This window comes from Gorilla gorilla, chromosome 14 (assembly GCF_029281585.2).
Source record: "Gorilla gorilla gorilla isolate KB3781 chromosome 14, NHGRI_mGorGor1-v2.1_pri, whole genome shotgun sequence".
In the NCBI taxonomy this organism is placed as follows: domain Eukaryota; kingdom Metazoa; phylum Chordata; class Mammalia; order Primates; family Hominidae; genus Gorilla; species Gorilla gorilla.
In genome coordinates, this window is record NC_073238.2 from 43,049,504 (window position 1) to 43,077,118 (window position 27,615).

The following is a 27,615-nucleotide window of genomic DNA, read 5'->3' on the forward strand; positions in this document are numbered from 1 at the left end:
GCATTTCTGAATCCGAATATCCTTTCTCATAGAAACACATAAAACAACAGTTGGAAAAGTAACATGTTTGGGCTGTAGCCCCCAGCAGGATCCCGGTCGGCCCGCAGAAGAGGGGAATGGGCGCAGGCGGAGGGCATAGGAAAGAGAGTGCTCAATGCAGAGTTAGCGGAGGGTTGGAATGTGGTCGCTGGCTTTTCCTGGGGATACGAGGGGGGCCTTGGGCAAATCGTTAAATTTTCATGAACCTCCATGTCTTTATCTGCCACGTGGGGATAATAACAGTCTTACAGGGTTGTCTAATTAAACACTCAGCATGTATACACAACATAGCCCCTGGACATAGGAGGAGTTGTCAGTGCTCTCCAACACACCCACCAGGAACAGCTTGTAGTAAAAGAATTGAGCTACTACTTCTTGAAGCCAGGAGAAATGCATGCATGAGGAACCGTGGGGGCATCTCAGTAAGAAGGTGTTAGAATTTACTATGGGCTTGCGTTATGTGATTTTGGGAAGAGTTCAAGAAAGCAAGGCCTTACTCTGGATTGGCTGCTGTCAGGAAATGGCAGTAATTCTATGATTGGGTATCTTAATAAGTCTTATTTAGAAGGAGTCAAGACTAGACAGAGGCTAAAGCCATGAATGATAAAGAACAGTCACACATATTTGTCATTTTTGTGGTTTAGACAATGCCTAAATTTTGTCCGTGTTCAGACAAAATTATGACGTGGTCTTGTTTTTGTCTTGATCATGGTTACAGAATGCCCTTGTCTGACTTTGGTGTTACGTGAAATTGTTTTCATTCGACAGAACACCATGGTCCAGAAAAGTTCTTAGCAACACCAAGGCCCAGCTGATAGTTCCAGCACCTGGATGTCAGAGCTGCTTTCTCTTCCTCTGCACTCCTTAAATGACAGTTGTGTCACTGAATGCAGAGTTAAACGTCTTAGGTTTGAGTCCTAACTGATACTTAGTAGCTGGTAACCTTGGACTTGCCACTTAATCTTACTTCCCAGCTTCTTCAAATCAGCATTTATGAAGCACTTGTTATGAGTTTCAAACAATGGAGCATGGATATTGGAAAGAAGATAAACAAACATGAGTAAGGTACAATTTGCAAGGAAGACATAATATTTTAAGTTGCAGTACTTTGTACTAAGTACTATATTATTCTAAATGGCACTTAGAAGATGTCCTTTTTTTTTTTTTTTTTTTTTTTTTGAGGTGGAGTCTCGCTCTGTCACCCAGGCCAGAGTGCAGTTGCAGGATCTTGGCTCACTGCAACCTCCGCCTCCCGGGTTCAAGCAATTATCCTGCCTCAGCCTCCTGAGTAGCTGGGGTTACAAGTGTGCGCCACCATGCCCGGCTAATTTTTGTATTTTTAGTAGAGACAGGGTTTCACCATGTTGACCAGGATGATCTTGAACTCCTGACCTCAGGGGACCTGCCCACCTCAGCCTCCCAAAGTGCTGGGATTACAGGCATGGGCCACCGTGCCCTGCTGAAAATGTCCTTTCTTATGGGGCAAAAATAATTAATGTCCAATATACTTCCATGCTTTGCATTCCTACTCTTCCACACGAAGAAGAAAGCCAGGTCTTCTTAATGAGTTCTGCTGCTGATCTCTATGGTGACAACAGTCATTTTTTTTTCTGTATTTTTTCAAAGAGAATTTTAATGTGAAAAATTAGCAGGGTTTCTGCCTTCACAATTAGAGTTTAACATGAGTCTCCCAGTGTTTTAAAAAGAACTGTAATATACGTAAAGCAAAATATTTTGGCATCATCTAGTGAAAACAGACGATGTGGTATTTTTTCAGCCATCTCATATAGTTAGGCCCTGAGTTATAATTTGAGATAAGTTGATTCCTAAACAGAATGTGCTTTACAGAATGTGACCAATTATATTACTCCCAAGGACCTTGTTTCAGATTATATTAAAACCAGAGTTCACTGATCTCACATTTTAAAAAGAAAAAAGTTTGTTAACTGTTTTAATCAACATAAGTAGTAACAAACATCCCTAATTGGATTCTAGAGAGGAAGCAGGGAAGGCCAGGCGTGTGGCTCATGCCTGTAATCCCAGCACTTTGGGAGGCCGAGGCGGGTGGATCACGAGGTCAGGAGTTCAAGACCAGCCTAGTCAAAAGAGTGAAACCCTGTCTCTACTAAAAACACAAAAATTAGCCAGGCGTGGTGGCAGGTGCCTGTAATCCCAACTACTCAGGAGGCTGATGTAGAGAATTGCTTAAACCCGGGAGGCGGAGGATGCAGTGAGCTGATACTGCACCACTGCACTCCAGCCTGGGCGACAGAGCGAGACTCCATCTCAAAAAAAAAAAAAAAAAAAAGAGAGAGAGGAAGCAGGGAACAACTGAGCCAAAACAAAATTATCCCCTAAGGACTTGACTTTGGACTTCCACATAAATGTGACCTTGTAGACCTAGATACATATTTATCAGGTAAATATGTAATTATTTAGTAATTAGATCAAGATACATGAGCAGTTTTTGGCATTAATAATTACATTATTTTTAGGAAATCTTATCAAATATGGTCCCGGATCTCTTAATTTCCTATATTTAGTGATTTTAGTCAAAATTCCAAAGGATTTTTTTTTCTACAACATCTCCATTTCTGAGTATCATCATACCAAAAGAATTAGTATTCTCTTATTCAAGGCTTTAGATGTTCGATTATTCCCTACCCTTCCATCCTCACACACACAATAATTGCCCAGATGAATAATAACCTGAGGTTTCCAAGTATCTCACCGGGATTTTTATTCTTTATACCTTGCAGGACTAGTCCAAGATTTGAATACCCTGAACTTATTTGGCAAGAGCTAAGAGTACTCTTAAAATTACTACCTGGAAATTATATTATTTAGAATCTGCCAATTACCTAGATCCCCCCTGAACAATTGTTTTACTAATGAACTTCCTGAAAGCACATGTATAAGTATCATAGCTATTAGAAAATGTTTCAAATGCTATTATATTTGATAGAACCATTCAGTTAACAAAATACTAAATCATAAACTGGCTTTTAGAATTACACACTCAAAAAAAAACAGTACACTACAAGAGTTGTTTTGTACACTTCATTCTCTTCAAATGCCTTTGTGGCTTACAGTGATGATCACATATATTGGTTCCTTGCAACCTTTTTCATTTTGATCTTCGTTTGTAATGGATAACTGGGTTTTCAGGGGTGTGAATCATAGTTGTATAACTCACGATGGGAAAGTATCCATCAATGAGATCAAATTCATATAAACGAAGCATACTGGACCAAATTGTCTTAATTTGAACATAGGCAAAATTTTCCCCAATTCAACGATGACACCCAGCTCCAAATGGCACATAGGCAAACTTTTCCCCTGATGCTGGGTTATCCTGTAAGTAGCGATCAGGATTAAAGTCCAGGCGTTCTACCCATGAGTCTTTAAGTCTTTGATTGACAGTGGGAGAAACACACACCTGATGTCCTGGAGGAATGGTACACCCTACCACAGTCTGAGGAGTTCTGGCCATTCTCATCATGATCATTATAGGAGGTCTAAGTCTTAATATTTCTTTTATACAGCGATCAAGTAAATTTAGATCCTTGAGCTGGTCATAAGTTAAAGGAGGCAGATTCTCTCCACAGACTGTTTTCTGTTCTAAATAACATTTTTCTTGAAGTGTTTTGTCTCTGGCCAAAAAGAAGTCCATCCAAGCACTAGTAGTTGAGGATGAATGCTGCCCTGCCAAGAGTAATCCAATAAGCATCCCTGCTACTTCATCATCAGTCAAAGGACGCCCATCCTTGTATGTAGCATCTAGTAAAGTTTGGAGAATGTCATCAATTTTTTCTTGAGACTGTCTGCGTTTCTGGATTGCCTTATAGAAAATATCCTTGATTTCCCGATGAGCTCTGTCCCTGCATCTGAAACTAGGCAAAGGCAGCCAACCTGGTAAGAGCCAGGCTGCATGGCTGAAACCTCCATCCAAATCTGCATACAGCTGTGCTACCTTTTCATTGAGTTGACTTCTGATTTCCTTTCCATGCAAACAGTGGGTAGCTGTTAAAATTATGAGCTCAGAAAGAGCTTCAAACACATTTTTTTCTCCACTTTCTCCCCAACTCTGAAAGTATTCCTTTGTTTCTTTTTCAATTATAGAAACATGCTGTTTAAAGTGGGCTATGTTAAGGCCACTTTTTAAGATTTTCTTCTGCTCCAAGAAAACTGGATTAGGCACATCGTATGCAACTCCCTTCCCAAACACAGGTGTTGTCAGGTGACTGTAGACATCTTCTGCATTCAGGTCTTCATTTTTACTATTAAAAAGCAGCGCAGCAGCATCACTCCCCAGAAGGTAAGTAAATGTCTTGCCTACCATGGTAAAACTAAATACAGGTCCATACTTCTCATATGCATTTTCTAGAAATTCAACTGGACTTTTCCCAAATGCTATGGCATGCCCAGGGAATGGAACTGGGGAGAAAACGTATGGAGGACTTTTCGCCCCTGCGGGCAGCTGGACCAAGTGGCTGGCGGCCAGACGGAACAGGTAGACCAGGCTGAGGGTGAAGGTGCAGGCGATCAGCAGCATGGACAAGAGGTTGCCGCCTGTCACCTTCTCCATCGCCTGGCCCAGCACCGACCCACCCTGCCTGCAGCAAACCCAGCAACATCATCCCCGCCGCCGCCGCCATTTCACTCCGTCGGAGACACTGAAGGCCGAGGTCGCCACCACTCCTCCTAATCGACGGAGCGAGAGAAGCTGGCGGATGGTCGTCCACAGGCGGCTCCGGCCCCCAGGTCTGCTACTAAACGACAACAGTCATTATGGAAGCCTTTTTTTTTTTTCAAGTAATATTAAGTGCTTGAGTATGTATCGAAGAAGCCTTGACTGTTAGTTGTCACTCTGTTGGGCACTGTGGAGTAAAAGCAATTCTAAAACCAGCTACATGGAAACCATCAAGACCTGTCACTCCCGTTTCTCCACAGCTATTGTTGCTCCTCACAGGTTCCCACTCCAGCCTTCTTCCTTCAAAGACCCTGAGAGAAGAAATCAAAAATAAAAGCAAGTGTGCAAGGAGCAGTGGCCATTCACCAGACATAATCTCCCTGGCCGTGTTTCTGAAACGTAGATCAAGAGGTGTATTCTTCGGGAGAGGGGTCTCCAGGATTTTGAAATTTTATGTTTTCATTTAAATGACCTATAAATTTTAATGTTAGCATATTATGAATTGTCTTGTAATCAAGTACTGACATTTTATTTGTGTTTATATTTGTATTTTTGCTTATGATCACATTGGCTCCAAGCAGCTGTACCTAAATGAAGTCAGACTAATGAGAAAAGATGTGGAGTAAATATGTAAATGATACGCCCAAACTAAGTGAAGACCAAACAATGTCATATCATGCTGTTCAAGAGAAGTTTCCATCGTATTCCAATAAGAGGTATGGTTGGGAGACTGAAGGCATTGCCTTACACACAAATAGACATACTGAACTCAGAAGAACACATACTGTGCTGGGCAGTGCCATGGTCAAATGGCAAAAGCCAAAGTGGAATAGAGTAGCTATGAGATTTTGTTGGTTTCAAGAAGAAAGTGGCTTGTTTACTTCTGATCAAATCAGCAAAGTAAGATGTGATGAAAAGACCTCAATTATACCAATTTCTGCTTAGTAGATGATTGTCAAAATGGCTCTGATAAGAGTAATGTGATACAACTCTAAGCACAAATTGTGGAAGGGAAATATGATCTAATCATATGACCTTGGTTAATAAGTTTCCAAAATAGGCCTCAGTAGGTCTTATCTACTTGAGAATTTCATAACCTGATGTCAGCCTTGTCTTTCTTGACCTCTGTTGCTTTGGATACTGTGAGACAGATTCCTCCTTCTGGAAATGTTTTCTCCCTTTGGGTTCCATAACCTGATTGTCTTCCTGCTACCCTGAGAGCTCCGTCTCGGATTCCTCTGTGAGCTTGCTTCTCAGATGGTGCTGTGCCTCAGGCTCTATCTCAGCTCCGACCTTTTCCCAGTCAATTTCATATACACTTATGACTCAGCTACCACAAATATGCTGACCATTTCCAAATCTCTTATCTCAAGCCCACCCTCTTCTCTTGAACTTGACACCCAGAACTTCCTTTTATTTGTATTAACAAAAGCAAAAAAAAAAAAAAACCCAAACCCCATAAAACTGTATACTTTAAATGTACAAAGCAGATCTCATCTTCCTCATACATCTGATACCCTCTTATAATCTTTGTTTCAGTCAGTGACATCACCTGTCCAGTTAACAGATATGGAGACTTAGGACTCATCCCTGACTTTTTGGTCATTAAATGCATTGCAAATATTTTACATCATAAATATAACTAGTATTATCTATACCTTTTTCAGGTGTGTGGCTGTAAGGAAAGTACATCCCTGGTTTTTTAGCATTCAGACTGAACATCTCTTTTTTGGCTTGGCTAAGGTGATGGGCTCTGTCTTGCTATTGGTCTATTGCTGAGTGGCATTTGAAAGTTGTTGAAGAGGTGAACAAAATGCAAAGCGATCAAGGAGTTCCCTTGTAAATCAGAACTCCTTACCCTTTCCCTCTAAGGTCTCAAGTTATTACAACACTTCTGAAGGCCTGGGATGGTCCTAAGAAGTCTCAGTTGTCAGAAATGTACAGTAACAGCCCTTAAGGAGGAATCCACCTTGTTGGTGGTGACAGTGGTGGTGGAGTTGGTGGTGGTGTCTTATCCTGGGGGAGGGTCAGTGAGGAACAGAGTCATGTGATTGCATCACAACCTGGTCTACCACCTTGGACCGTGGGGTTTGTCAAGAGAAATGGCTGATTAACTGTAAATGCAACTATCTGTCACTAGAGTTGTAACCAGGAACCCAGTGTCCTATGGTGTGGAGTACCCATTGCCACAACCTTTATGCCTGGGAGCTGAACATCTTGTTTCTGGTACCAGCCTCACCAGAGCAGTGGTTGGAACCTTAGGCAGAGTGACTAGACTTCTCAGTTTCTTTTCTGCGTAACGATAGTAAACAGGACTACCTCATTTGGACTAAGTAAGCAGCTGGAGGATTTTACTTTTCAAGGAAGGAAGAGCTCAGAGAATGAAGAAGGCATTTCTTACAAGCAGTAGGATGGAAGCTCTAATTTGATTTATCTGTGTAGTGACTTAAATTTGGCTTATTTCCTATAGCAGCAGGTAAAAGCTCCTAGAACAGGGGATGGCAATTGGTGGGTATTCAATAATGTGTGGATTTGAATCTCACTCTTGCTTAATCAGACACACCTCATACTATCTTTGAGAAATTATAAACGACAAGCCGGCCACCAGGCCAAATTGACATTTCCCCTGCAGAAGAGTCAGTCCAACCTTAACAGGCTTGGGAATAGCAGGAAGAAAGGGTTTAAAGCCAGCAAGTAAATTAAATTCCCATGCATGTGACTTCACAATATAGCCCTTGTTTAGAAGGTTAGCCCACCTGTTTCCACCTCCAGCTCCAGCTCCTTACCCTTATCCTAAGCCACCACTGTTTCTCACTTGCATTGCTGCACTGTTTCCTACCTGGGCAATACAACTTGATCTTCTTCTGAAACCATCAATGGCTTCCCCATTGAATTCAGAGTAACACTCAACCTCCTCACTATGACCTGAAAGACCCCTAAGGATCTGGCCACATCTCTTCTGCACCCTCGGCCCGCCAAAATCCCTCCCACGTCAGGATTGCCACACTGCTCCCTCCCTTCCTTTAGGTGTAGCTGAAATGTCACCTTAAAGTATTCTCTGACTGTCACACCCAAAGCAGGAAAGTGCTATTCTCTAGCTCGATAATTTCTTGTTTGATTTTTTTTTAACACTTCACATTCTATATTGTTTTATATTTTTGTATGTTTGCCTTTTTTGGTCATCTGTGCCCTGTACTACAATGAATCTCTGTGCATGCAGGGACCATGGCTGACTCTTGTATGACTGTGTCATATCTAGAATTGGGGCTGGCATGCAGGAAATCTTAGTCAAATGGATGAAATGAGGTGGTTTTGTTCAGTACCCCCAAATTATGGAATTATACACCTAATCTACCCTTGGGAACCACAGAGAATAATTGTTTGATGCATTTATTTTTTTAAGAAGCTGAGTTTATGACAATAAGCTCTGTCTGGCTGAATCACTTAAAATACATGTGTACCAGAACATTCAGCAAACTATCATGACAAACAATATTGAAATATGATATGTAATAACAGAAATGGAAAAGGTTTTATTCATAAAACCAATCTAAAATGTGTCACTCCCAGACTAATTGTAATTCTATCTGAAATTTCATTCTCAACCAGAAAGAGGGACAAAAATGTCCAACCTCACTAGTAATCAAATAAACACATACCAGGATAACAATTAAGGTATAATCTTTCATGTTCAAAATGAGCAAATAGTTTGTTTTTAAGATAAAATGAGCTTAAATTACAGTAGTTTGTGCCTATAATCCCAACTACTTGGGAGGCTGAGGCAAGAGGATCGCTTAAGGCCAGGAGTTCCAGACTAGTCTGGGAAACATAGCGAGACCCCATCTCTCAAACAAAACAAAACAAAACTATATGTGTGTATATATATACATATATATGTGAACATATATATTCATTTGGCCAGCCTGAAGTAAAATGAACAAAGTGTCATATATTGCCAGTAAAAAGTGAATTGGTAAAACTTTTTTCAGAATCATAATTTAACAATATACACTAAAATCGTTATACATTGTCTGCTCAGCAAGTCTTACTGATGAAATAATAGAAATTTTCATAGCAATTTAGCTATTTAGATTTTTATCTGGTTGTTTGTAATTTGAAAAAATCTAAATATATACCAAGATATAACTATAACTATATATATAAAAACCATGTGTTCTGTGACATGGAAAAAAGAAGATATGTGTGTGTGTGTATATATATATATATATATGATAATAGAGGAACAGTGCATACATATAGTTTTATGTTGAGAAAGGCCATTATATTATTTTCGTAGAATATTTAATTATAAGGAAAAATTTTCAGGTCATGATATTGAGTGAAAAAAAGGCAACAAAACATATTTGGCATAGCCCATCCTAATTTTTAAAAAATAAATACACATATAAATGCATAGAAAAAAGCCTATTAAGTAATATATCAAATGTTACTAACAATTGTCTCTGAGGGGTAGGATTATTAACAATTTTTGTTTGCATATTAAATACCATAGACAGTATGACTTTCTATATTGTCCACATTTTTAGTAATGAATATGTATTAATTTATAACCAGAAAAAGTTTAACTAAAAAGAAATAAGAGAGGAAAACAATAGAACAATTACATGCAAAGTCATTGCTATTTGTTAAAAAGCTTTAGTTTCCTAAAACCTAGAACTTCTCAAAGGTTGATATTTTCCAAGTGGTTCTACAAGCTTTAATGTTGAATCAGTAACCACATGGCAAAGTGACCTTCTGGGACTGCCATAGGTAGCCCAAGATAAGAGGATGGTGGATGTTAACTACTCACTAGCAGTCAAGAGTCCTTTATCTAGAAAAGTAGAGTCAAGAATGGAGAAATAACTGTTCTGAAGTACAGGGAGGAACTGAGGGGAGCTTTTGTACTGCCTGGATCAATCTATTTAAAACCAGACTCAGAAATCAGTAAGACTCACGGCATGTGGAAATCTGCTAGTCCAGCCCTCTCACCCTACCCATAAGAAAACACAAGCCACAGGTGAAATGACTGTGTTATCCTCCACGGAACACATTGCCCTGACCTAGGCCTGTGCCCTAGGATGGGGTCCTCCCTGGAACCCAGGCCCTGCTACCACCCATCTGTCCACCTTTGTTTTCCTAACAGAAAGTGGAGTTTTGTTTGTTTGTTTGTTTGTTTTTGTGACGGAGTTTCAGTCTTGTTGCCCAGGCTGGAGTGCAATGGAGCGATCTTGGCTCACCACAACTTCTGCCTCCCAGGTTCAAGCGATTCTCCTGTCTCAGTCTCCCAAATAGCTGGGATTACAGGCATGCGCCACCACACCCAGCTAATTTTGTATTTTTAGTAGAGATGGGGTTTCTCCATGTTGGTCAGGCTGGTCTCAAACTCCCAGCCTCAGGTGATCTGCGCACCTCGGCCTCCCAAAGTGCTGGGATTACAGGCGTGACCCGCCGCGTGCAGCCAGAAAGTGGAGTTTTTAAGGAGCAGTTTAAGGAGGCAGTTAAGAAGCTTGAGAAGTTTTGAGAAAGAGGAGCTCAGATTGCTGCTCATGCTGCAGGAAGGTAAACTGCCCTCTCTTATCTTTCCACTCCTACAGCTGCTCCCATGCTACTCAGTTTTTACCACTGGTGTCCTCAAGGTCACTGCACTGCCCAGGGTTATGAAAACAGGACAGTCACCAGCTCAGGGAGGGAGAACTGCGCACTTGGTTATCTTTAAATGAGGGGAGATGGAATTTGTCTGGTCAGCATTCATTCCAATTCTGATCAATTATGGTTCAGTTTATTTCATTCTCCCTGCAGCCCTGATGATAGATAGTTTTGCAATATGCAGGAAAGCTGTAGGTAATCAGAGTGGAATCTACAAGTATTTCCTGCCATGGAACTTGTAAGAAAAGGAAAAAAAAGAAAAAGAATCTGCAAGTATTCAGAACACAACTAAGCAAAACGCTCCAATTTTTCTTTTCTTTTTAAAAATTATTTTATTTGGCCAGGCGTGGTGGCTCGTGCCTGTAATCCCAGCACTTTGGGAGGCCGAGGCGAGTGGATCACGAGGTCAGGAGATCGAGACCATCCTGGCTAACATGGTGAAACCCCGTCTCTACTAAAAATACAAAAAATTAGCCGGGTGTGGTGGCGGGTGCCTATAGTCCCAGCTACTCAGCAGGCTGAGGCAGGAGAATGGCGTGAACCTGTGAGGCAGAGCTTGCAGTGAGCTGAGATGGCGCCACTGCACTCCAGCCTGGGTGACAGAGTGAGACTCCGTCTCAAAAAAAAAAAGTTATTTTATTTATTTATTTCATTCGTTTTAAAATAAATAGAGACAAGATCTCACTATGTTGTCCAGGCTGGTTTCAAATTCCTGAGCCCAAGTGATTCTCCTGCCTGGGCCTCCTAAAGTGCTAGGATTATGGGCGTGAACCACGACACCTGGCTGTCTTTTTCTTTTAAAAAAAATTTCCTTCCCCAGATAATCTGCTATCCCACAGTATTCCCTATCTAGTGTTCCACAAGCTATGGCTATGTTGGATTTTCCTGAAGACTCGAGAGTCAGTTTCCTAGGGCTGTGGTAACAAAGTACCACAAGCTGGGTGACCTACACAGCAGAAATGTATTCCCTTCAGTTCTGCAGGCCAGAAGACAGGAATCAAGTGTCACCAGGGTTGGTTCCTTCTGGAGAGTCTGAGGGAGAATCTATTCCATGGGCTTCTCTTAGCTTCTGGTGGCTGCTGGCAATCCTTGACATCCTCTGGCTTGTAGCATCACTCCAATCTCTGCCTCCATCATCATAGGCTATTCTCTCTGTGTGTCTGGGTCTCTGTGCCCCTCTTATAAAGACACCAGTCATATTGGATTGGGGCCCACTCCAATCCAATGAGGTCCAGTATGACCTCATCTTCACTCATATCCTGTAATGACACTATTTTGCAAATTTTTCAAATGAGGTCATAGTCTAAGATACTGGGAGTTAGGACTTCATCATACTTTTTTAAGGACCATGATTCAACCATAATACCCTACATCTTCTATATCTGCTTTCTTTCTTATTTGATGGTTTACTAAGGGCAGGGAAGCAGGAGTGTTCTGCCCAGGTACAGACAACAAGAGGCAATTGTCTGTAAAGGATGTATAAACGTAATAAAAATGACTAAAGGATCCTCTGCTTTTTATTGTCTACTTGGGCCAGCAGTTCTAAACAACATCTGTGAATAAAATAAGCACCCTCACCAAATCTGTTAGTTCTAAATAATTGCTGTGTGCGGTAGTTTAAAAATATATATAGAAATTTTTCCATACTCTTCCCTTCCAATTCCACTCTCATGAATGTGGGCTGGACTTAATATTTTTCTTTGGTAAAAATTTATTATTTTTATTAGTTGCTTTAAACTCAAGAAGGAATCAAGCAAACAAGCATAAAATTAAGTATAACAATAAAATTATTTTTAGTAATTACTGAAAATAGTTTTGTTGTTTACAGCCAAGGAGGCATGGAAGAACGATTTGGTATGGTTGTCAAATATGCTACGCATTATGCCACTGCTTTTACAGCATTGAAACTTGAGATTCAGGAAGAATTCTCTGAGACAGTATAAAATTTCTAGTATCTAAGGAAGACCACCACATTTTCTTCATCATGACTCTTTCTGATGTCAGAGAGTTAGATCATCTAAAGACTGAAATTATATCCCTCCTTTAGCTGATGAAAAATTTCTTGAGTAACAAAGATTTCTTGAGTACCAACTATGCACTTAGAACACATCTATGGACAAAACAGACTTCTGCCTTGTGAGGGTACCTTCTAGGGAACGGAGACAGCACACCAAAAGGTTAGAAGTAGCTGAGCAGGTGGCTCACACTTGTAATCCCAGAGACTTTGGAGGCTGAAGTGGGAGGATTGCCTGAGGCCAGGAGTTTGACACCAGCCTGGGCAAAATAGTGAGACCCCATCTCTTAAGAAAAAAAAAAAAAGGTTAGGGGAAAAAAAAGTCAAAAAAGGACCTGAAGGATGGGCATGCTGGGGTGGGTTGGAGTGGGCGGGCTGTAGGAGTATGCAGTTGACTAGGGCAGCTCTCGCTGAGGAGAGAAGCTTGAGCAGAGACTTGCCGGAAGCCAGGCAGTTTGCCATCCAGATAGCTGGGAGAGCATTCCAGGAAACAGACCAGTGAAGGTATGGCCTGTGTGGATGTGCACCTAGCATGCTGGAGGAAAGGCAAGGAAACCAATGAGGGCAGGAAGGAGAGGGGAGACACTGCCCAGGAAGAGGGCATAAGCTTGGATGAGGCAGCTCTCTTCCATGGGGGAGTGCCTGTAGGCCAACTCGGCTGAGAGCCCTAAGGCCCACACTCCCAGCAGCTGGGAAATGAGGCTTCAGCCCTGAAAAAAGTCTCAGGGCACCACTCCCAGCATCCCCTACAGAGCCGGATTTATAGGAGTCATTCCATTTGGATAGGGAATTAAAGGAGTGTCCAGGTTTGGAAGAGAAATTATATTTAAGAGGGGAGCAGGAGCGGTAGGAGCGGTGGTTCATGTCTGTAATCCCAGCCCTTTGGGAGACCGAGGCAGGCAGGTTGTTTGAGGCCAGGAGTTCGAGACCAGCCTGGAGTAACATGGTGAAACCCAATCTCTCTAAAAAAAAAAAAAAAAGAAAATTAGCCAGGCATGGTGCATGTGCCTGTAGTCCCAGTTACCCACAAGGCTAAGATGGGAGGACCATCTGAGGCCAGGGAGGTCAAGGCTGCAGCGAGCCAAGATTGTGCCACTGCACTTCAGCCTGGGTGTCAGAGTGAAATCCTGTCTCAAAAAAAAGAGAGAGCTCACCCTCCTCCTCATCTATATCCTATAATTTCTTGCACAGCCTATTCATTATCCTTAACGCAACTATTTAATTATTCCACACATTTCCTGGGAGTGGAGGATACACCCCCGGGAAAGCCATTGTTGGGAGTGGAGTTAAGATGCCCTTGGGGTCCCTGCGCCTAGCTCAGGGCTATGCTGACCATTCTGGGCTCTGCATTTAATGTGCCATCAGTTTCTACTCTCATTGTCATTGACTTTTCTGTAGCCTCCTTTAATTTAAACAGAAAAAAAAAGCCAGGCATGGTGGCTCATGCCTGTAATCCCAGCACTATGGGAGGCCAAGGCGGGTGGATCACGAGGTCAGGAGATCGAGACCATTCTGGCTAACACAGTGAAACCCCATCTCTACTAAAAATATGAAAAATTAGCCAGGCGTGGTGGCGGGCGCCTGTAATCCCAGCTACTCAGGAGGCTGAGGCAGGAGAATGGCGTGAATCTGGGAGGCAGAGTTGCAGTGAGCCGAGATGGTGCCACTGCACTCCAGCCTGGGCGATAGAGTGAGACTCCATCTCAAAAAAAAAAAAAAAGCATTTTTTTTTTTTTGAGACAAGGTCTTACGCTGTCACCCAGGCTGGAGCGCAGTAGTGCGAACATGGCTCTCTGCAGCCTTGACCTCCCAGGCTCAAACAATTCTCCCACCTCTGCCTCCCCAGGGACTGGGACTATAGGCACATGCCACCACCATGCCTGGTCAATTTGTGTATTTTTTGTAAAGACAGGGGTCTCACCATCTTGCCCAGTCTGGCCTCGAACTCCTGGACTCAAGTAATCCCCTCACCTTGGCCTCCAAAGGTGCTAGGATTATAGGTGTAAGCCACCGCACCCAGCCTGTAACCTCCTTTTATTACTACAGATCAATTCTGCTTTGGAATTCAGTATTCTTGCTTAACCCTGCCTCCACCCACCTCTCCTTCTACTTTTACCTGCTATACATGATCAATCCCATATACCAGACTTGCCAACTGGGAAAGTACAGTTCTCCAGTGAATTAAGCACTGTTTGCCAGGGATTCTAGGTTTGAGGAAAAAGTAAATTTGAACACTTCTAATAACTCATCCAACTCCAAAATGTTATGGTATTAAGTCCTGAAAATGACACTAGGTAATGTAACATACAGTTATGGACTGAATTGTTCCCCAAAATGCACTGGTTTAAGAGCTTACCTCAAATGTGACAGAAATACTTGGAGAAGGGCCTTTAAAGAGGTTACTAAGATTAAATGAGGTCTTTAGAGTAGGTCCTAATTCGAGAGGACTGGATGTCCTCATAAGAAGAAGAAGGCAGGCTGGCATGTTGGCTCACACCTGTAATCCCAGCACTTTGGGAAGCCAAGGCAGGCAGATCACTTGAGGTCAGGAGTTTGAGAACAGCCTGGCCAACATATATGAAACCCCATCTCTACTAAACATACAAAAATTAGCTAGGTGTAGTAGCATACGCCTGTAGTCCCAGCTACTTGAGAGGCTGAGGCGCAAGAATCTCTTGAACCCGGGAGGTGGAGGTTTCAGTGAGCCGAGATTGTGCCACTGCACTCCAGCCTGGGTGACAGAGCAAGACTCTGTTTCGAAAACAAAACAAAACAAACAAACAAGAAAAACAAAAGAAAAAAAAAGGGAAGAGACACCAGGGGCTCGTGTGCACAGAGGGAAAGAGGACAGTGAAAAGACAAGACATCCCTGCAAGTCAAAGTAGACATTTGCAAGCCTCAGCAGAAATCAAACCTACTGACACCTTGATCTTGAACTTTCAGCCTCCAGGAGTATGAGAAAATAACTCCAAAGGGCCATAATGGCCCCAGAGCTCCCTGGAGGCCCCCTGAGGCCTTGGTTGTTGCTGCTTCTCCTGTGGCCTTCACTCCTCTCAGGTGTCCGCCCCAGGGCCTCCTCAGTGCACTTCCTGTGCCCGTATCTCCATCTTGGAGTGGGCTTCTGGGCTTCCTAGGAACCAGACCTGTGACACGCCCTCTACCTTTCCATATTTCTCTTCCGGGGAAGAACATTTTGGCAGCGTATCAAGAAGGTGCCTCTTACCATTACAGCTTCTTTGAAGTACAAAACTTAAAAAGTGACCCATACTGGAGGGTATTTGGGTGGAGATTAAGGGGTCTGAATAGACGTTTTCATAGGCCCTTTTTATAGGACTTGCCTGTTCTAACTCACTGTCACCTGATAGTTCTTCCTTAAATAGTCAGAGGGCTTAGAGGCTCAAATAAAAGCAAAAATTACATGTCATGTGCCCAATTCTGTTGTTCTCAGGCCAAATTTAGCTTCTTTCCCAAGCTTCCAGAAGCCCCAAACAGTTTCACTTTCAACCTGCTTACCTTTCTTGTACAAACTAAGAAGATTTGGGGTCATCACAATTTTCATTTCATTGCAGAAATGAAAATGACAATGAACTGAATTTTTTTCTTTTTCTTTTTTCTTAAAGTAGAGACAAGGTCTTGCAATGTTGCCCAGGCTGGTCTCAAACTCCTGGCCTTGAGTGATCCTCCTGCCTCAGCTTTCAAAAGTGTTGGGATTACAGGCATGAGCCAATGGAGTGAATTTCATTGAGAATTTACTCTTTATCGAGCATCTATTCTCTGCTGGATACTCTACCATGAAATACAAAAAAAGGTAGACAAAAAATCCTTGCTCTAAAGTGATTGCAAAACAGATAGAGAGGTGAATTATATTAAACAGAAACTTGTCATTGTCACTGGAGACATGCGCAGAGGGAGGCCATTGGCCATTTTAGAGAGGACCTGATGATGGCAGCCTTGCTTCTGGAAATCAAAGTGAAGTCCAGGTCTTGTGACCCAGGGGAACCTGAGCCATGGGAATCTCTCACCATTGACATCAGATAAGGACCTGTAATCATTTGTTCTGACTCTGCAAGACTTAGCCTTGAGTGAAACGCAGGAGAAGACTGCATCTCCAGCTGCCTTGGAGCGAGGTTTCCCACACCAATCTTAGTGTGGACTGGGGGGCGGAAACCTCTTACAAATTGAAAAAGTCTTTTGAGCTCTTCAGAAACAGATATGGGGTAAACATAAAGACTATGTTTGTGATATTCATACAAAAAGGAGTAACACAACTCCCAGTTGTTCCATTTGTACCAGCAACTGCTATTTTTCACGGAACCTATAGCCTCAAAAAAATGTTAGCATATTTATGTCTGTCTCGTTTCCTCTAGGAGTCCTATGTCCTTAAAAAAAATCACATTGAGCCAAATATGTAACTTAGATAATGAGTACAGGAAGCTCTCAAAGATTTAGAAGAAAACCTCCTCAAAACCACATAGAGGAAAAACACCAAGATTTAGCTGCAGAATCCATCTCCTGCCTTCTGTCAGCTCCTAGGGGGACCACAGCTCAGCAGCATACATTGTGTCTCTACTCTTCTCTGGGAGTGTTATCTACAGTGAAATGTCAAAGGAGAATTAAGCTTCAGGCAGAGATTTATATGAAGCCTAATACAAGACCATATCTTGTACTTGGTATGAATTCTGAGACAGTTCTGAAGCCAAAACTCTGGAGGCTGTCACTGGGCAATGCCAGTTTGCATGAACCTACCATCACTTTCTCTTGTTTTTGTCAAGGGTTACGGCTTTAGGGTATGGGGATGTTCTAGAAGTCCACTGGGGCTTCTTACTAGCACTAAGTGTGATTTGGGCTGAGTTGGGCTACATGCTTGGAAGTCAACTTAAAACTTAAAGAGATCCCACAGAGACTATAAATTATCCTTTCACTTTAGGATTCCCTAAAGTAACTACAATTCTGGCATGGGATTTGAAGTATGAACTAGATTTGTCCAGCAAACTCAAGACTGGCTGATTGGTGATGTATTAGCAGGTTCAGAACCCTCCTTTGGCATGCTGCATTGACTTAGATGCCTTTAATCCACTTGCACTGCTTTAGAAGTTAACACAAACCTTCCCTAGTATTCCCTAGGTAGTGTCTGGATCTTTGTAATGTACTCGACATACACCTTTGACAATTTTATACTCTGTTGAAAATAATTTCAAAATACATCCAATTCTTTTTCATGACTTACATTTGTCTGTATGTCCTTTGTTATTAAAAGTTATTTTTGGCCAGGCAAGGTGGCTCACACCTGTAATCCGAGCACTTTGGGAGGCTGAAGCGGGCAGATCACGAGGTCAGGAGATCAAGACCATCCCAGCTAACACGGTGAAACCCCGTCTCTACTAAAAAAATACAAAAATTATCAGGGCATGGTGGCGGGTGCCTGTAGTCCCAGCTACTCGGGAGGCTCAGGCAGGAGAATCGCTTGAACCCAGGGGGCGGAGCTTGCAGTGAGCCAAGATGGTGCCACTGCACTCCAGCCTGGGAGACAGAACAAGACTCCGTCTCAAAAAAAAAAAAAAGTTTTTTTCTTTCTTTCTTTCTTTCTTTCTTTCCTTTTCTTTTTCTTTTCTTTTTTTTTTTTTTTTTTTGAGACAATTTCGCTCTTGTTGCCAGGCTGGAGTGCAATGGCGCCATCTTGGCTCACTACAACCTCCATCTCCTGGGTTCAAGCGATTCTCCTGCCTCAGCCTCCCGAGTAGCTAAAATTACAGATGCCTGCCACCGCACCTGGCCAATTTTTTGTATTTTTAATAGAAACGGGGTTTCACCATGTTGGCCAGGCTGGTCTCGAGCTCCTGACCTCAGGTGATCCTGCCTCGGCCTCCCAAAGTGCTCATTACAGACATGAGCCACTGCCTAGCCTATTTTTTTTCTTTTAGAAAAAGTTTATTCATTTGAAAGTCATTCAAGAAGTGATTTTAATTTTTTTTTGGAAGGTGGGTACTTTTTAACATCTAGGGGAAAGTAGACTTTTCTGCACTTTGTAGTAAATTCTGTGAGAAGGTATGAGTGCAAGCCATTCATTAAATGATGCCTAATGAAAATAGAGCCTAGGCTAGGCACAGTGGCTCACACCTACAATCCCAGCACTTTGGGAGGCCAAGGCTGGAGGACCGGTTGAAGCCAGGAGTTCTGAGACCAGCTGGACAACATAACAAGATCTTGTCTCTACAAAATTTTTTTTAAAAAATTAGCCTGGCATGGTGGCATGCACCTGTAATCCCGGCGACTTGGAAGGCTGAGGCGGGAAGACTGCTTGAGCCCAAAAGCTCAAGGTTGCAGTGAGCTGTGATTGTGCCACTGCTCTCTACCTCAGGTGAAGGAGCTCATCAATTGACATTCATGTCCCTATACTATAGTTTTCTTTGAAATTTACAGTTTCATGTACATACACATATGCTCATCAATTTATGCATGTCTCCACATACACAATGTTAATACTACATCTTTCGTATATATACACATACATATATTTAATAACTACATCTTTTTTTTTTTTGAGATGGAGTCTTGCCCTGTCACCCAGGCTGGAGTGAAATGGCGTGATCTTGGCTCACTGCAACCTCCGCCTCCCAGGTTCAAACGATTCTCCTGCCTCAGCCTCTTGAGTAGCTGGGATTACAGATGCATGCCTCCGTGCCAGCTAATTTTTGTATTTTTAGTATAGATGGGGTTTCACCATGTTGGCCAGGCTGGTCTCAAACTCCTGACCTCGTGATCCACCTGCCTCAGCCTCCCAAAGTGCTGGGATTACAGGCGTGAGCCACTGTGCCCGGCCACAGCTACATCTTTTATATATGCGTATTTATCTGGTTCTACATGTGTATTTATATAATGTCTATTTACATCTATAAAATCAAATGATGATTGAGAATAATCGTGTTTTTGTTTTGTTTTGGTTTTTTTTGGTAGAGACGGGGTCTCACTCTGTCACCCATGCTTGTCTTTAATTCCTGGCCTCAAGCGATCCCCCCACCTGGCCTTCTCAAAGTGCTGGGATTACAAGTGTGAACAATTGCACCCAGCCAGACATCGTTTAATGTTGAATTTGAAGTGATCTGTTTCCTTAATTGCTAGTTTTAAGCTACATTAAACAAACTGGGTAACTACTTGTGTGAGCTCCTTGGGACAATCACTTCTCCAAAATCTACTTCTCCCCTTAGACCTTGGGATTTTCTTAACCATCCCAGAATAGGGATCTCTATCCTGTTGAGAGGAGAAGCTACTTTTCACTTTCTAAAGCCTTGTGCACTCTCAAAGTAAAAAGAGAGAGGTGATAGAGAAAATCTTGAGGTGCTTGGGATCTCTGACAGCTATGCCACCTCCTCGCTGGGAATCTGCAAACTGAGTGGAAAGTAAAAGGGAGAAGGTGTAGAGCTGTGGTGGCGGCTGCTATTCACCAGGGCCAGAGTCCCCTGAGGGCTGGGCTCCAGCTTGGGCATGCAGTGGTGTACTCAGAGTATTTAACACCAGGTGTTTTCTACACACAAAATTACTTCCACTACTGGTCATGTAATAATCAGTAATAATCATTATTCTCTCAATTTAAAATGATACATTTTAATTTTAGAGATATTATTTAAGTTTAGTAAAATATTTCAGATATAAACTAAAATTGCAATTGCCAAACCAAAAAATCACACTTCATAGGTGGCACTCAGTTTCACTCTTTTACATTTTAAGCACACAAAAAGTTCCAGCTGGGTGAGGTGGCTCACACCCGTAATGCCAGCACTTTGGGAGGCTGAGGTGGGAGGATTGCTTGAGGCCAGGAATTCAAGGCCAGACTTGACAGCGTAGTGAGATCCTATCTCTACAATTTTTTTTTTTTCCTAAAGCCAAGCATAATGGTACATACCTGTAGTCCCAGATACTGAGGAGGCTGAGGTGGGAGAATCACTTCAGCTCAGGAGGTCAAGGCTGCAGTGAGTTATGATCATGTCATTGCACTCCAGCCGGGGTGACAGAGTGAAACTCTGTTTCAAAAAAAAAAAAAAATTCCAACTGTGTTAGGGTTCTCTAGAGGGACAGAAATAACAGAATAGATGTATGTATAAAGGAGAGTTTATTAAAGAATATTGACTCCCATGATTACAAGGTGAGGTCCCACAATAGGCAGTCTGCAAGCTAAGGAGCATGAAGCCAGTCCAAGTCCCATAGTTGAAGAACTTGGAGTCCGATGTTTGAGGGCAGGAAGCATCCAGCACAGGAGAAAGACATAGGCTAGGAGGCTAAGCCAGTCTAGTCCTTCCACGTTCTTTCGCCTGCTTTTATTCTGGCTCTACTGGCAGCTGATTAGGCTGTGCCCACCCAGACTGAGGGTGGGTCTGCCTTTCCCAGCCCATTGACTCAAATGTTAATCTCCTTTGGCAACACCCACACATACACACCCAGGATCAATACTTTGCATCCTTCAATCCAATCAGGTTGACACTCAATATTAACCATCACACAAGTCATCACATAAAATGATAAAATCAAAGTATTGCAAGTTCTGCTTCTTCATCTTCACAATCACTGCGCTCTCCTCATTTATTTCAAATCTGCCTTAGTCTCAACTCTATGGCCCAGGCTGGAGTGCAGGGGCACCATTTTGGCTCCCTGCAACCTCCACCTCCCAGGTTCAAGGGATTGTCGTGTCTCAGCCTCCCGAGTAGCTGGGATTACAGGCACCCGCCACCATGCCTGGCTAATTTTTGTATTTTTAGTAGAGACGGGGTTTCACCATGTTGGCCAGGCAGGTCTCAAACTCCTGACCTCAAGAGATCCACCTGCCTTGGCCTCCCAAAGTGCTGGGATTACAGGCGTGAGCCACTGCACCCAGCATTTTAAACAGAGTAGCAGATGGTACCACAGGGTTGGAGCCAGGTAATGGGCCGGAAGCAAACTTGAGTGATTCCAAATTGTTACCAATTTATTCTGAAAACACCTTTCTGTGGATGAGTCCTGGTAAGCCAGAATCACTCAGGATTCTCCAGAGTAACTTCTGTAAGTGTAAGACGATGATTATGAGAGAATAAGTAATTCAAGTGTGTTAATTGGAAACTTACATATGTACTAGTAAAACTCACCAATAACTGCAGCAATTGTTTAGAACTTACACCACAAAAAGATTTCTCAGGAAGGTGCATTTTGTGTAGAATCGCTAGTACCATTGGTTTTACGATTTTTTTGTATGTGTGTCTACTTGTGATGCATCCCCTGTTGCCTACACGTGGCTCCCTCTCCCACTCCTCGCTCTCTTCCTCAGGGAGTGGGAATCTGGACTTGGAAGATATGGACGTAGTGTTGGTGTATGACCTTGAGAAATTGACCAGTATTGTGGTTGCTGACTTCTTAGTAAAATGGAAATGATGACACTTCTCTGCTGACCTCACATAGCTGTCACAGAGATTCCAGAACTATGGGCCTGAAACATGATCTACATATGCTAATCTGTACTCAGAGCCCAAGACATTGCAGTTTGCCACAGTAAGAGCCCCTCAGGCTCGTCTTGGGCATTCAGGGTGCACCTGCTGCTTCTGTCTTCCAGGCTGGCTCCTCTCTCTGTCTGCTTACTGAACACAGTGTGGGCATTTCCCCAGCTTCTGGCTTTGGCTCTGGGCTCCTCTCACTTCCCCCTTTTCTGCCTCTTTTCCTCCTTTCTTTCCCTGCTGAGCTTACCCACTTATTGCTCTTACTAATTAGCCCAGCAACAGCTCCCAAATCCACCCCTCCCATGAATGCCAGGCCAGCATTTCCAACAGACTGCTGTCTTCTGTCAGTCAGATGAACAAATTCAAAAATGGAACCTTCTATCTCTTCCCCTTCCACTTCACAGCAGCATCCTCCCCTGAATGTCCCACTTTTGTAAACTGAAACCCTGTCTTTCAGGAACCCAAACCTGAAACATCAGAGTCTGCATCACACTCTCTTTTTATTAGTCCTTACACCCAAACAGAAATGAATGACAGTGGGCAGAGGGGACAGCTGTGGAGGAGCCATGGAGTCAGCTGCCTGGATTCAGATCCTGGCTATACCATGTCTGACCTTGAGAAAGTTTTTTTAACGTCTATGAATCCTAGAGTGTTTGTTTGTTTGTTTGTTTGTTTGTTTGTTTGTTTTAAATAGGCAGGGTCTCACTCTGTTGCCCAGGCCCAGGCTGGAGTGCAGTGATGTGATATTGGCTCACTGCAACCTTGGCCTCCCAGGCTCAAGTGATCTTCCCGCCTCAGCCTCCTGAGTAGCTGGGATTACAGGCGCATGCCACCATGCTCAGCTAATTTTTGTATTTTTTTATAGAGATGGAATTTCACCGTGTTGTCCAGGATGGTCTTGAACTCTTGTGCTCAAGCAATCCGCCTGACTTAGCCTCCCAAAGTGCTGAAATTATAGGCGTGAACCACTGCACCCAGCCTTAAAAGTGAGTTTTTACTAGTATTTTTCCATCTCCTACCTGAAAAACAGTCACAGAGATAATAATTTATTTTTTGTGTAATGTCCTTTCCCTTTAAGGGGTATTGAATAGTTTTTTAAATTATTTTTTAAAATCGTGGTAAAACACACAGAACAAAGTTTATCGTCTTAAACATTTTTTAAGTGAATAGTTGAGTGGCATTGAATACATTCACATTCTTGTGCAACCACCACCAGCCGTCTCCAGAACTCTTTGTAATTCCCCACACTGAAACTCTGTGCCCATTGAACAGCTCCCTATTCTCTCCTCCCCAAAGCCCCTGGCAACCACCATTCTACTTTCTCTATGTGTGAAGTTGACCATTCTAGGTACCTCATATAAGTGGAATCATACAGTATTTATCCTTTTGTGACTGGCTTACTACACGTAGCATAATGTCCTCAAGGGTCATGCATGTTGTAGCATGTGCCAGAATTTCCTTCCTTTTTTTTTTTTTGAAATGGAGTTTCGCTCTTGTCGCCCAGGCTGGAGCGCAGTGGCGCGATCTTGGCTCACTGCAACCTCCACCTCCTGGGTTCAAGCGATTCTCCTGCCTCAGCCTCCCGAGTAGCTGGGATTATAGGCACGCACCACCACACCCAGCTAATTTTTGTATTTTTAGTAGAGACAGAGTGTCACCACGTCTCTGAATCAGGCTGGTCTCAAACTCCCGACCTCAGGTGAGGAGGTCAACCCACCTTGGCCTCCCAAAGTGCTGGAATTACAGCCATGAACCACCGCACCCGGCCAAACTTTCCTTCCTTTTTAAGGTTGAATCATGTTCCATTGCATGGATGGACCACATTTTGTTTCTCCACTCATCCTGTCAGTGGGCCCTTGGGTTGCTTCTACCTCTTGGCTATTGTGAATAATGCTGCTAGGAACATGAGTGTGCAACTGTCTCTTCGAGTCCCTGCTTTCAAGTCTTTTGGATGTACACCCAGAAGTGGAATTTCTGAATCATATGGTAATTTTATATTTAACTTTTTGAGGAACTGCCATACTGATTTCCATAGCGGCTGCACTATTTTACATTCACGCCAGCATTGTACAAGGGTTCCCCTTTCTCCTCACCTTACACCTAATTTCTGTTTTTAATACAATTTTTTTTAAACATGAGGAATTAACTAGGTTTAGTCAGTGTTTCTCTAAACTTATTCTGAAAATCACTCCTCAGAATCATCTGGAGGGGTGGGTGCTTATAAAAATGCAGACTCCTAACCCCACCTCAGACCAAGTAGGACCCCTGAGACTGGGGTCAGAAAGTGTGATTGTGTGTGTGTGTGTGTGTGTGTGTGTGTGTGTGTTTGTGTGTGTGTGTGTGAGATACAGGGTCTCACTCTGTTGCCCAGGCTGGAGTGCAGTGGTGCCATGACTGCTCACTGTAGCCTCCAACTCCTGGGTGCAAACAATCCTCCTGCCTCAGCCTCCTGGGACTACAGGTGTATGCCACCATGCCTGGCTAATTTTTAAATTTTTGTAGAGATTGGGTCTCACTATGTTGCCCAGGCTGGTCTTGAATCCCAGCTTCAAGCGATCCTCCTGCCTTGGCTTCCCAAAGTGCTGGGATTACAAGCATGAGCCACTGTGCACGGCCTGAAGTGTGGCTTTTAAACAAGCTCCTATAGGCACTACCGCATTCACCCACAGGAAGGCCTCCTGCAGGTGGGGTTCTGGACATTATTAGCTGAGGGGAAGAGGGATAGGAAGGGGAGAGGAACTTCCTGGCCCCCTAAAGCTCCAGCACATAGGAGAACTCAAGCCACAGTCATCAGGATAATCTCATGTGTATTCAAAAGACACAGAAATTAAAAGATTGCAATCATCCATATTGTTTCATTAAGTCTTCAGTCTTTTCAGTCATGATCTACCAAAAAAATCAGATCGAGGTCTGGAAGCATGACATTTTTAGCTGAGGAAGTGCTCTTGATGAAAAACCAGATTTTGACTGGTGATACTCAAGTGAAATACCCTATTATCAGCTTCCTACAGATCTCACCAGAGCCATTCTCAGGCATTAGGGAAGCAATCTCCATGAGGGCCACTTCCCTGGCCACAGCGCCTACTGTGAGATGAGTCATGCCTTTTGTCTTGTGCCTGGAATTTGGGGATGTTTATGAAAAGTTGATGTAAATACTAGTCATAATTCCTCTCTTCACAGATTCTTTATTTCAGAAAGTGAGTATTTCATCACGTACAAACGTCATATCACTTCCAGCTCCATTGCCACCTGGAAATGTTCTTTCTACTGTTTTACTAGGGATTATTTAAAGGCTGTTGGGAACCCTCCAGAGAACACAGTTTCTGGGATGTCATCAGTAATATTGAAACACACATTCACGTCAACTGTACTGTAGGGGAAAAGGAATATTTTTCCTTCCCATTATGGCTGAGGCCCTTATAAGAAGAAAAGACAGATCAATAAGAGAAAAGCATCTAAGTATGTTTGATATAAGTTTTACATGATGCAGGAGACTTTATGAGGAAACGAAGACCCAAAGAAACTAGTAGACCTGTGTATTTTTTATGTTCATTTTGATGAAGAAGTAGATAGTCGTGGAGAAGTACAACTGAATAAAAAACAAGTATGGTCTGGATGTAACGCAGTGCGAGGGGAACTCGGCAGAGTCTGTTCAGATTCCTCTCTGTGGTCCTGTGTCTTCAGAGATAAGGATGTTCTTTTGCCTGGGTAGAGGGAGGTCACCTCTTGAATAACAGTCTTAGGTCTGCCTTCAGGGGAAGGCCTGAGATGCTTTTGCTGGTGCTATGGCCTGCTTCAGGGGAGAAGAGCGAGAGGAAGGTGAGAAGGACCTTCCTGTTGCTGTTGTCTCCAATGCCAAGGTGCCATGTTTTGGGGTAGTATGTTTTGGGGTAGTGTGTCTTGAACCCCATCATTAGCAATTTTATCTTTTGAGGGCCGAGTGGAGATTCTTGAGGTTAAGAAGTAAATGCTAATGAAAAGCAAAGTATCTTTTTTTTTTTTTTGGCAGGTTCTTGCTCTGTGGCCCAGGCTGGAGTGCAGTGGCACGATCACAGCTCGCCACAGCCTCAATCTCGTGGGCTCAGGTGATCCTCCCATCTCAGCCTCCCAAGCGTCTAGGAATACAGGCACATGCTGCTATGCCCAGCTAATTTTTTAATTTTTTTTGTAGAGATGAGATCTTGCTATGTTGCCCAGACTGGTCTCCCAACTCCTGGGCTCAAGCAATCCCCCTGCCTCAGCCTCCCAAAGTGCTGGGATTACAGACTGAGCCACCATGCCTGGCCCCAAAGTATCTTTTTAAATGCAACCTCCTTGAGTTTGAGTACAACATCTATTTACCTACTTCATTTAAATTCTCAAAGCAGATGAGACATAATTAACACATACATCATGATGACATTTCCCATAGCACAATAAAACTTAACTTTCAAATTAAGCCACTCTGCTATTGAACATTAGCGTTTTAAGGTAAAGCATGATGGTTCATACCTTTTAAAAAAACAGAGAATGGGTCACATCAGCTTTCTCCCCCGGTGGCATCTCTCGGCATTCTACTGAATCCCTCAGACACAGGCACGAGAGTAGCCCAAATGAATGTACTCAAGCAGGACATAGTCCAGACTTCCCAGCTAGTCTCAAATGAAACAGCAGAATAAAAACCACAACATCCCATGGAATTTCCGTAAACAGACATAATGTTAAGCAAATGGCCATCTAACCTATGTGGTACTTGGCCAGTTGTTACAGGAAAAGGGTCCTGATCCAGACCCCAAGAGAGGGTTCTTGCATCTCATGCAAGAAAGAATTCAGGGTGAGTCCATAGAGTAAAGCACAGCAAGTTTATTAGGAAAGCAAAGGAATAAAAGAATGGCTACTCCATAGACAGAGCAGCCCTGAGGACTGCTGGTTGCCCATTTTTATGGTTATTTCTTGAGTATATGCTAATCAAGGGGTGGATTATTCATGCCTCCCCTTTTTAGACCATATAGGGTAACTTCCTGACATTGCCATGGCATTTGTAAACCGTCATGGCGTTGGTGGGACTATAGTAGTGAGGATGATCAGAGGTCACTCTCATGGCCATCTTGGTTTTGGTGGGTTTTAGCTGGCTTCTTTTTTGCAAACTGTTTTATCGGCAAGGTCTTTATGACTTGTATTTTGTGCTTACCTCCTATCTCATCCTGTGACTTCGAATGCCTTCACCATCTGGGAATGCAGCCCAGTAGGTTTCAGCCTTTTTACCCGGCTCCTATTCAAGATGGACTTGCTCTGGTTCGCATGCCTCTGACACAATGGTGATGGAGAAAGGAAAGAGAGTTAGAAATAAAATGATCGTTTTTATAGAGAAACCCAGCCCCTACAAACAGCATCCTGTTTTTGGGAAAAGCCCTGGGGGACAATGCCATAAACATTTCCCTCTCATTTTTCTTCCCATATTTCTGGTTCTGCCTGCTGCTTTATTTCACAAAAAGCATTAACTACATTTTGTCAGGAGTGAAAGGTCATTTTGTGCTGGTGGCCTGGCATGGAGAATATCAGGGACTGTGGAAATTCAGTGAGTCAAAGATGAAGGCGAAATTGATAGCCTGGGAAAAATAAGTGTACTGTTTATGGAAGTAAGCATTTAAAACTGATTTTTTTAAAAAAAATTGTACTTTTAGGAGCTATGGGGACATACTGAAATAGACTTACCCTTTTTAAGTACAGTTTCATTCATATAAACACATTGTTTTATAAAGGCTTGGAAGCAGATGAATTAATAC

The 27,615-nt window shown here is 42.9% G+C and overlaps 1 protein-coding gene and 1 long non-coding RNA gene across 2 annotated transcripts; one reads left to right on the forward strand and one right to left on the reverse strand.

Annotated features, from left to right (window-relative positions):
• The first annotated feature begins 856 nt into the window (after positions 1-856).
• On the forward strand, positions 857-22,830 carry LOC129526188 (uncharacterized). Its single transcript, XR_008670803.2, has 3 exons — positions 857-1,104; positions 5,314-5,448; positions 22,716-22,830. It is a non-coding gene; the product is annotated as an uncharacterized lncRNA (long non-coding RNA).
• On the reverse strand, positions 2,617-26,478 carry LOC115930424 (lanosterol 14-alpha demethylase-like). Its single transcript, XM_063697236.1, has 3 exons — positions 26,342-26,478; positions 20,293-20,410; positions 2,617-5,043 (listed from the first exon to the last, which is right to left on the reverse strand). The coding sequence occupies exon 3, from the start codon at positions 4,625-4,627 to the stop codon at positions 3,332-3,334; it is 1,296 nt and encodes a 431-aa protein (XP_063553306.1). The 5' UTR covers positions 4,628-5,043; positions 20,293-20,410; positions 26,342-26,478; the 3' UTR covers positions 2,617-3,331.
• Between the last annotated feature and the right edge of the window lie 1,137 nt (positions 26,479-27,615).

Bases quoted from the DNA above. Each gene is read 5' to 3' on its own strand.
- LOC115930424 (XM_063697236.1), bottom strand. From the start codon at position 4,627: ATGGAGAAGGTGACAGGCGGCAACCTCTTGTCCATGCTGCTGATCGCC.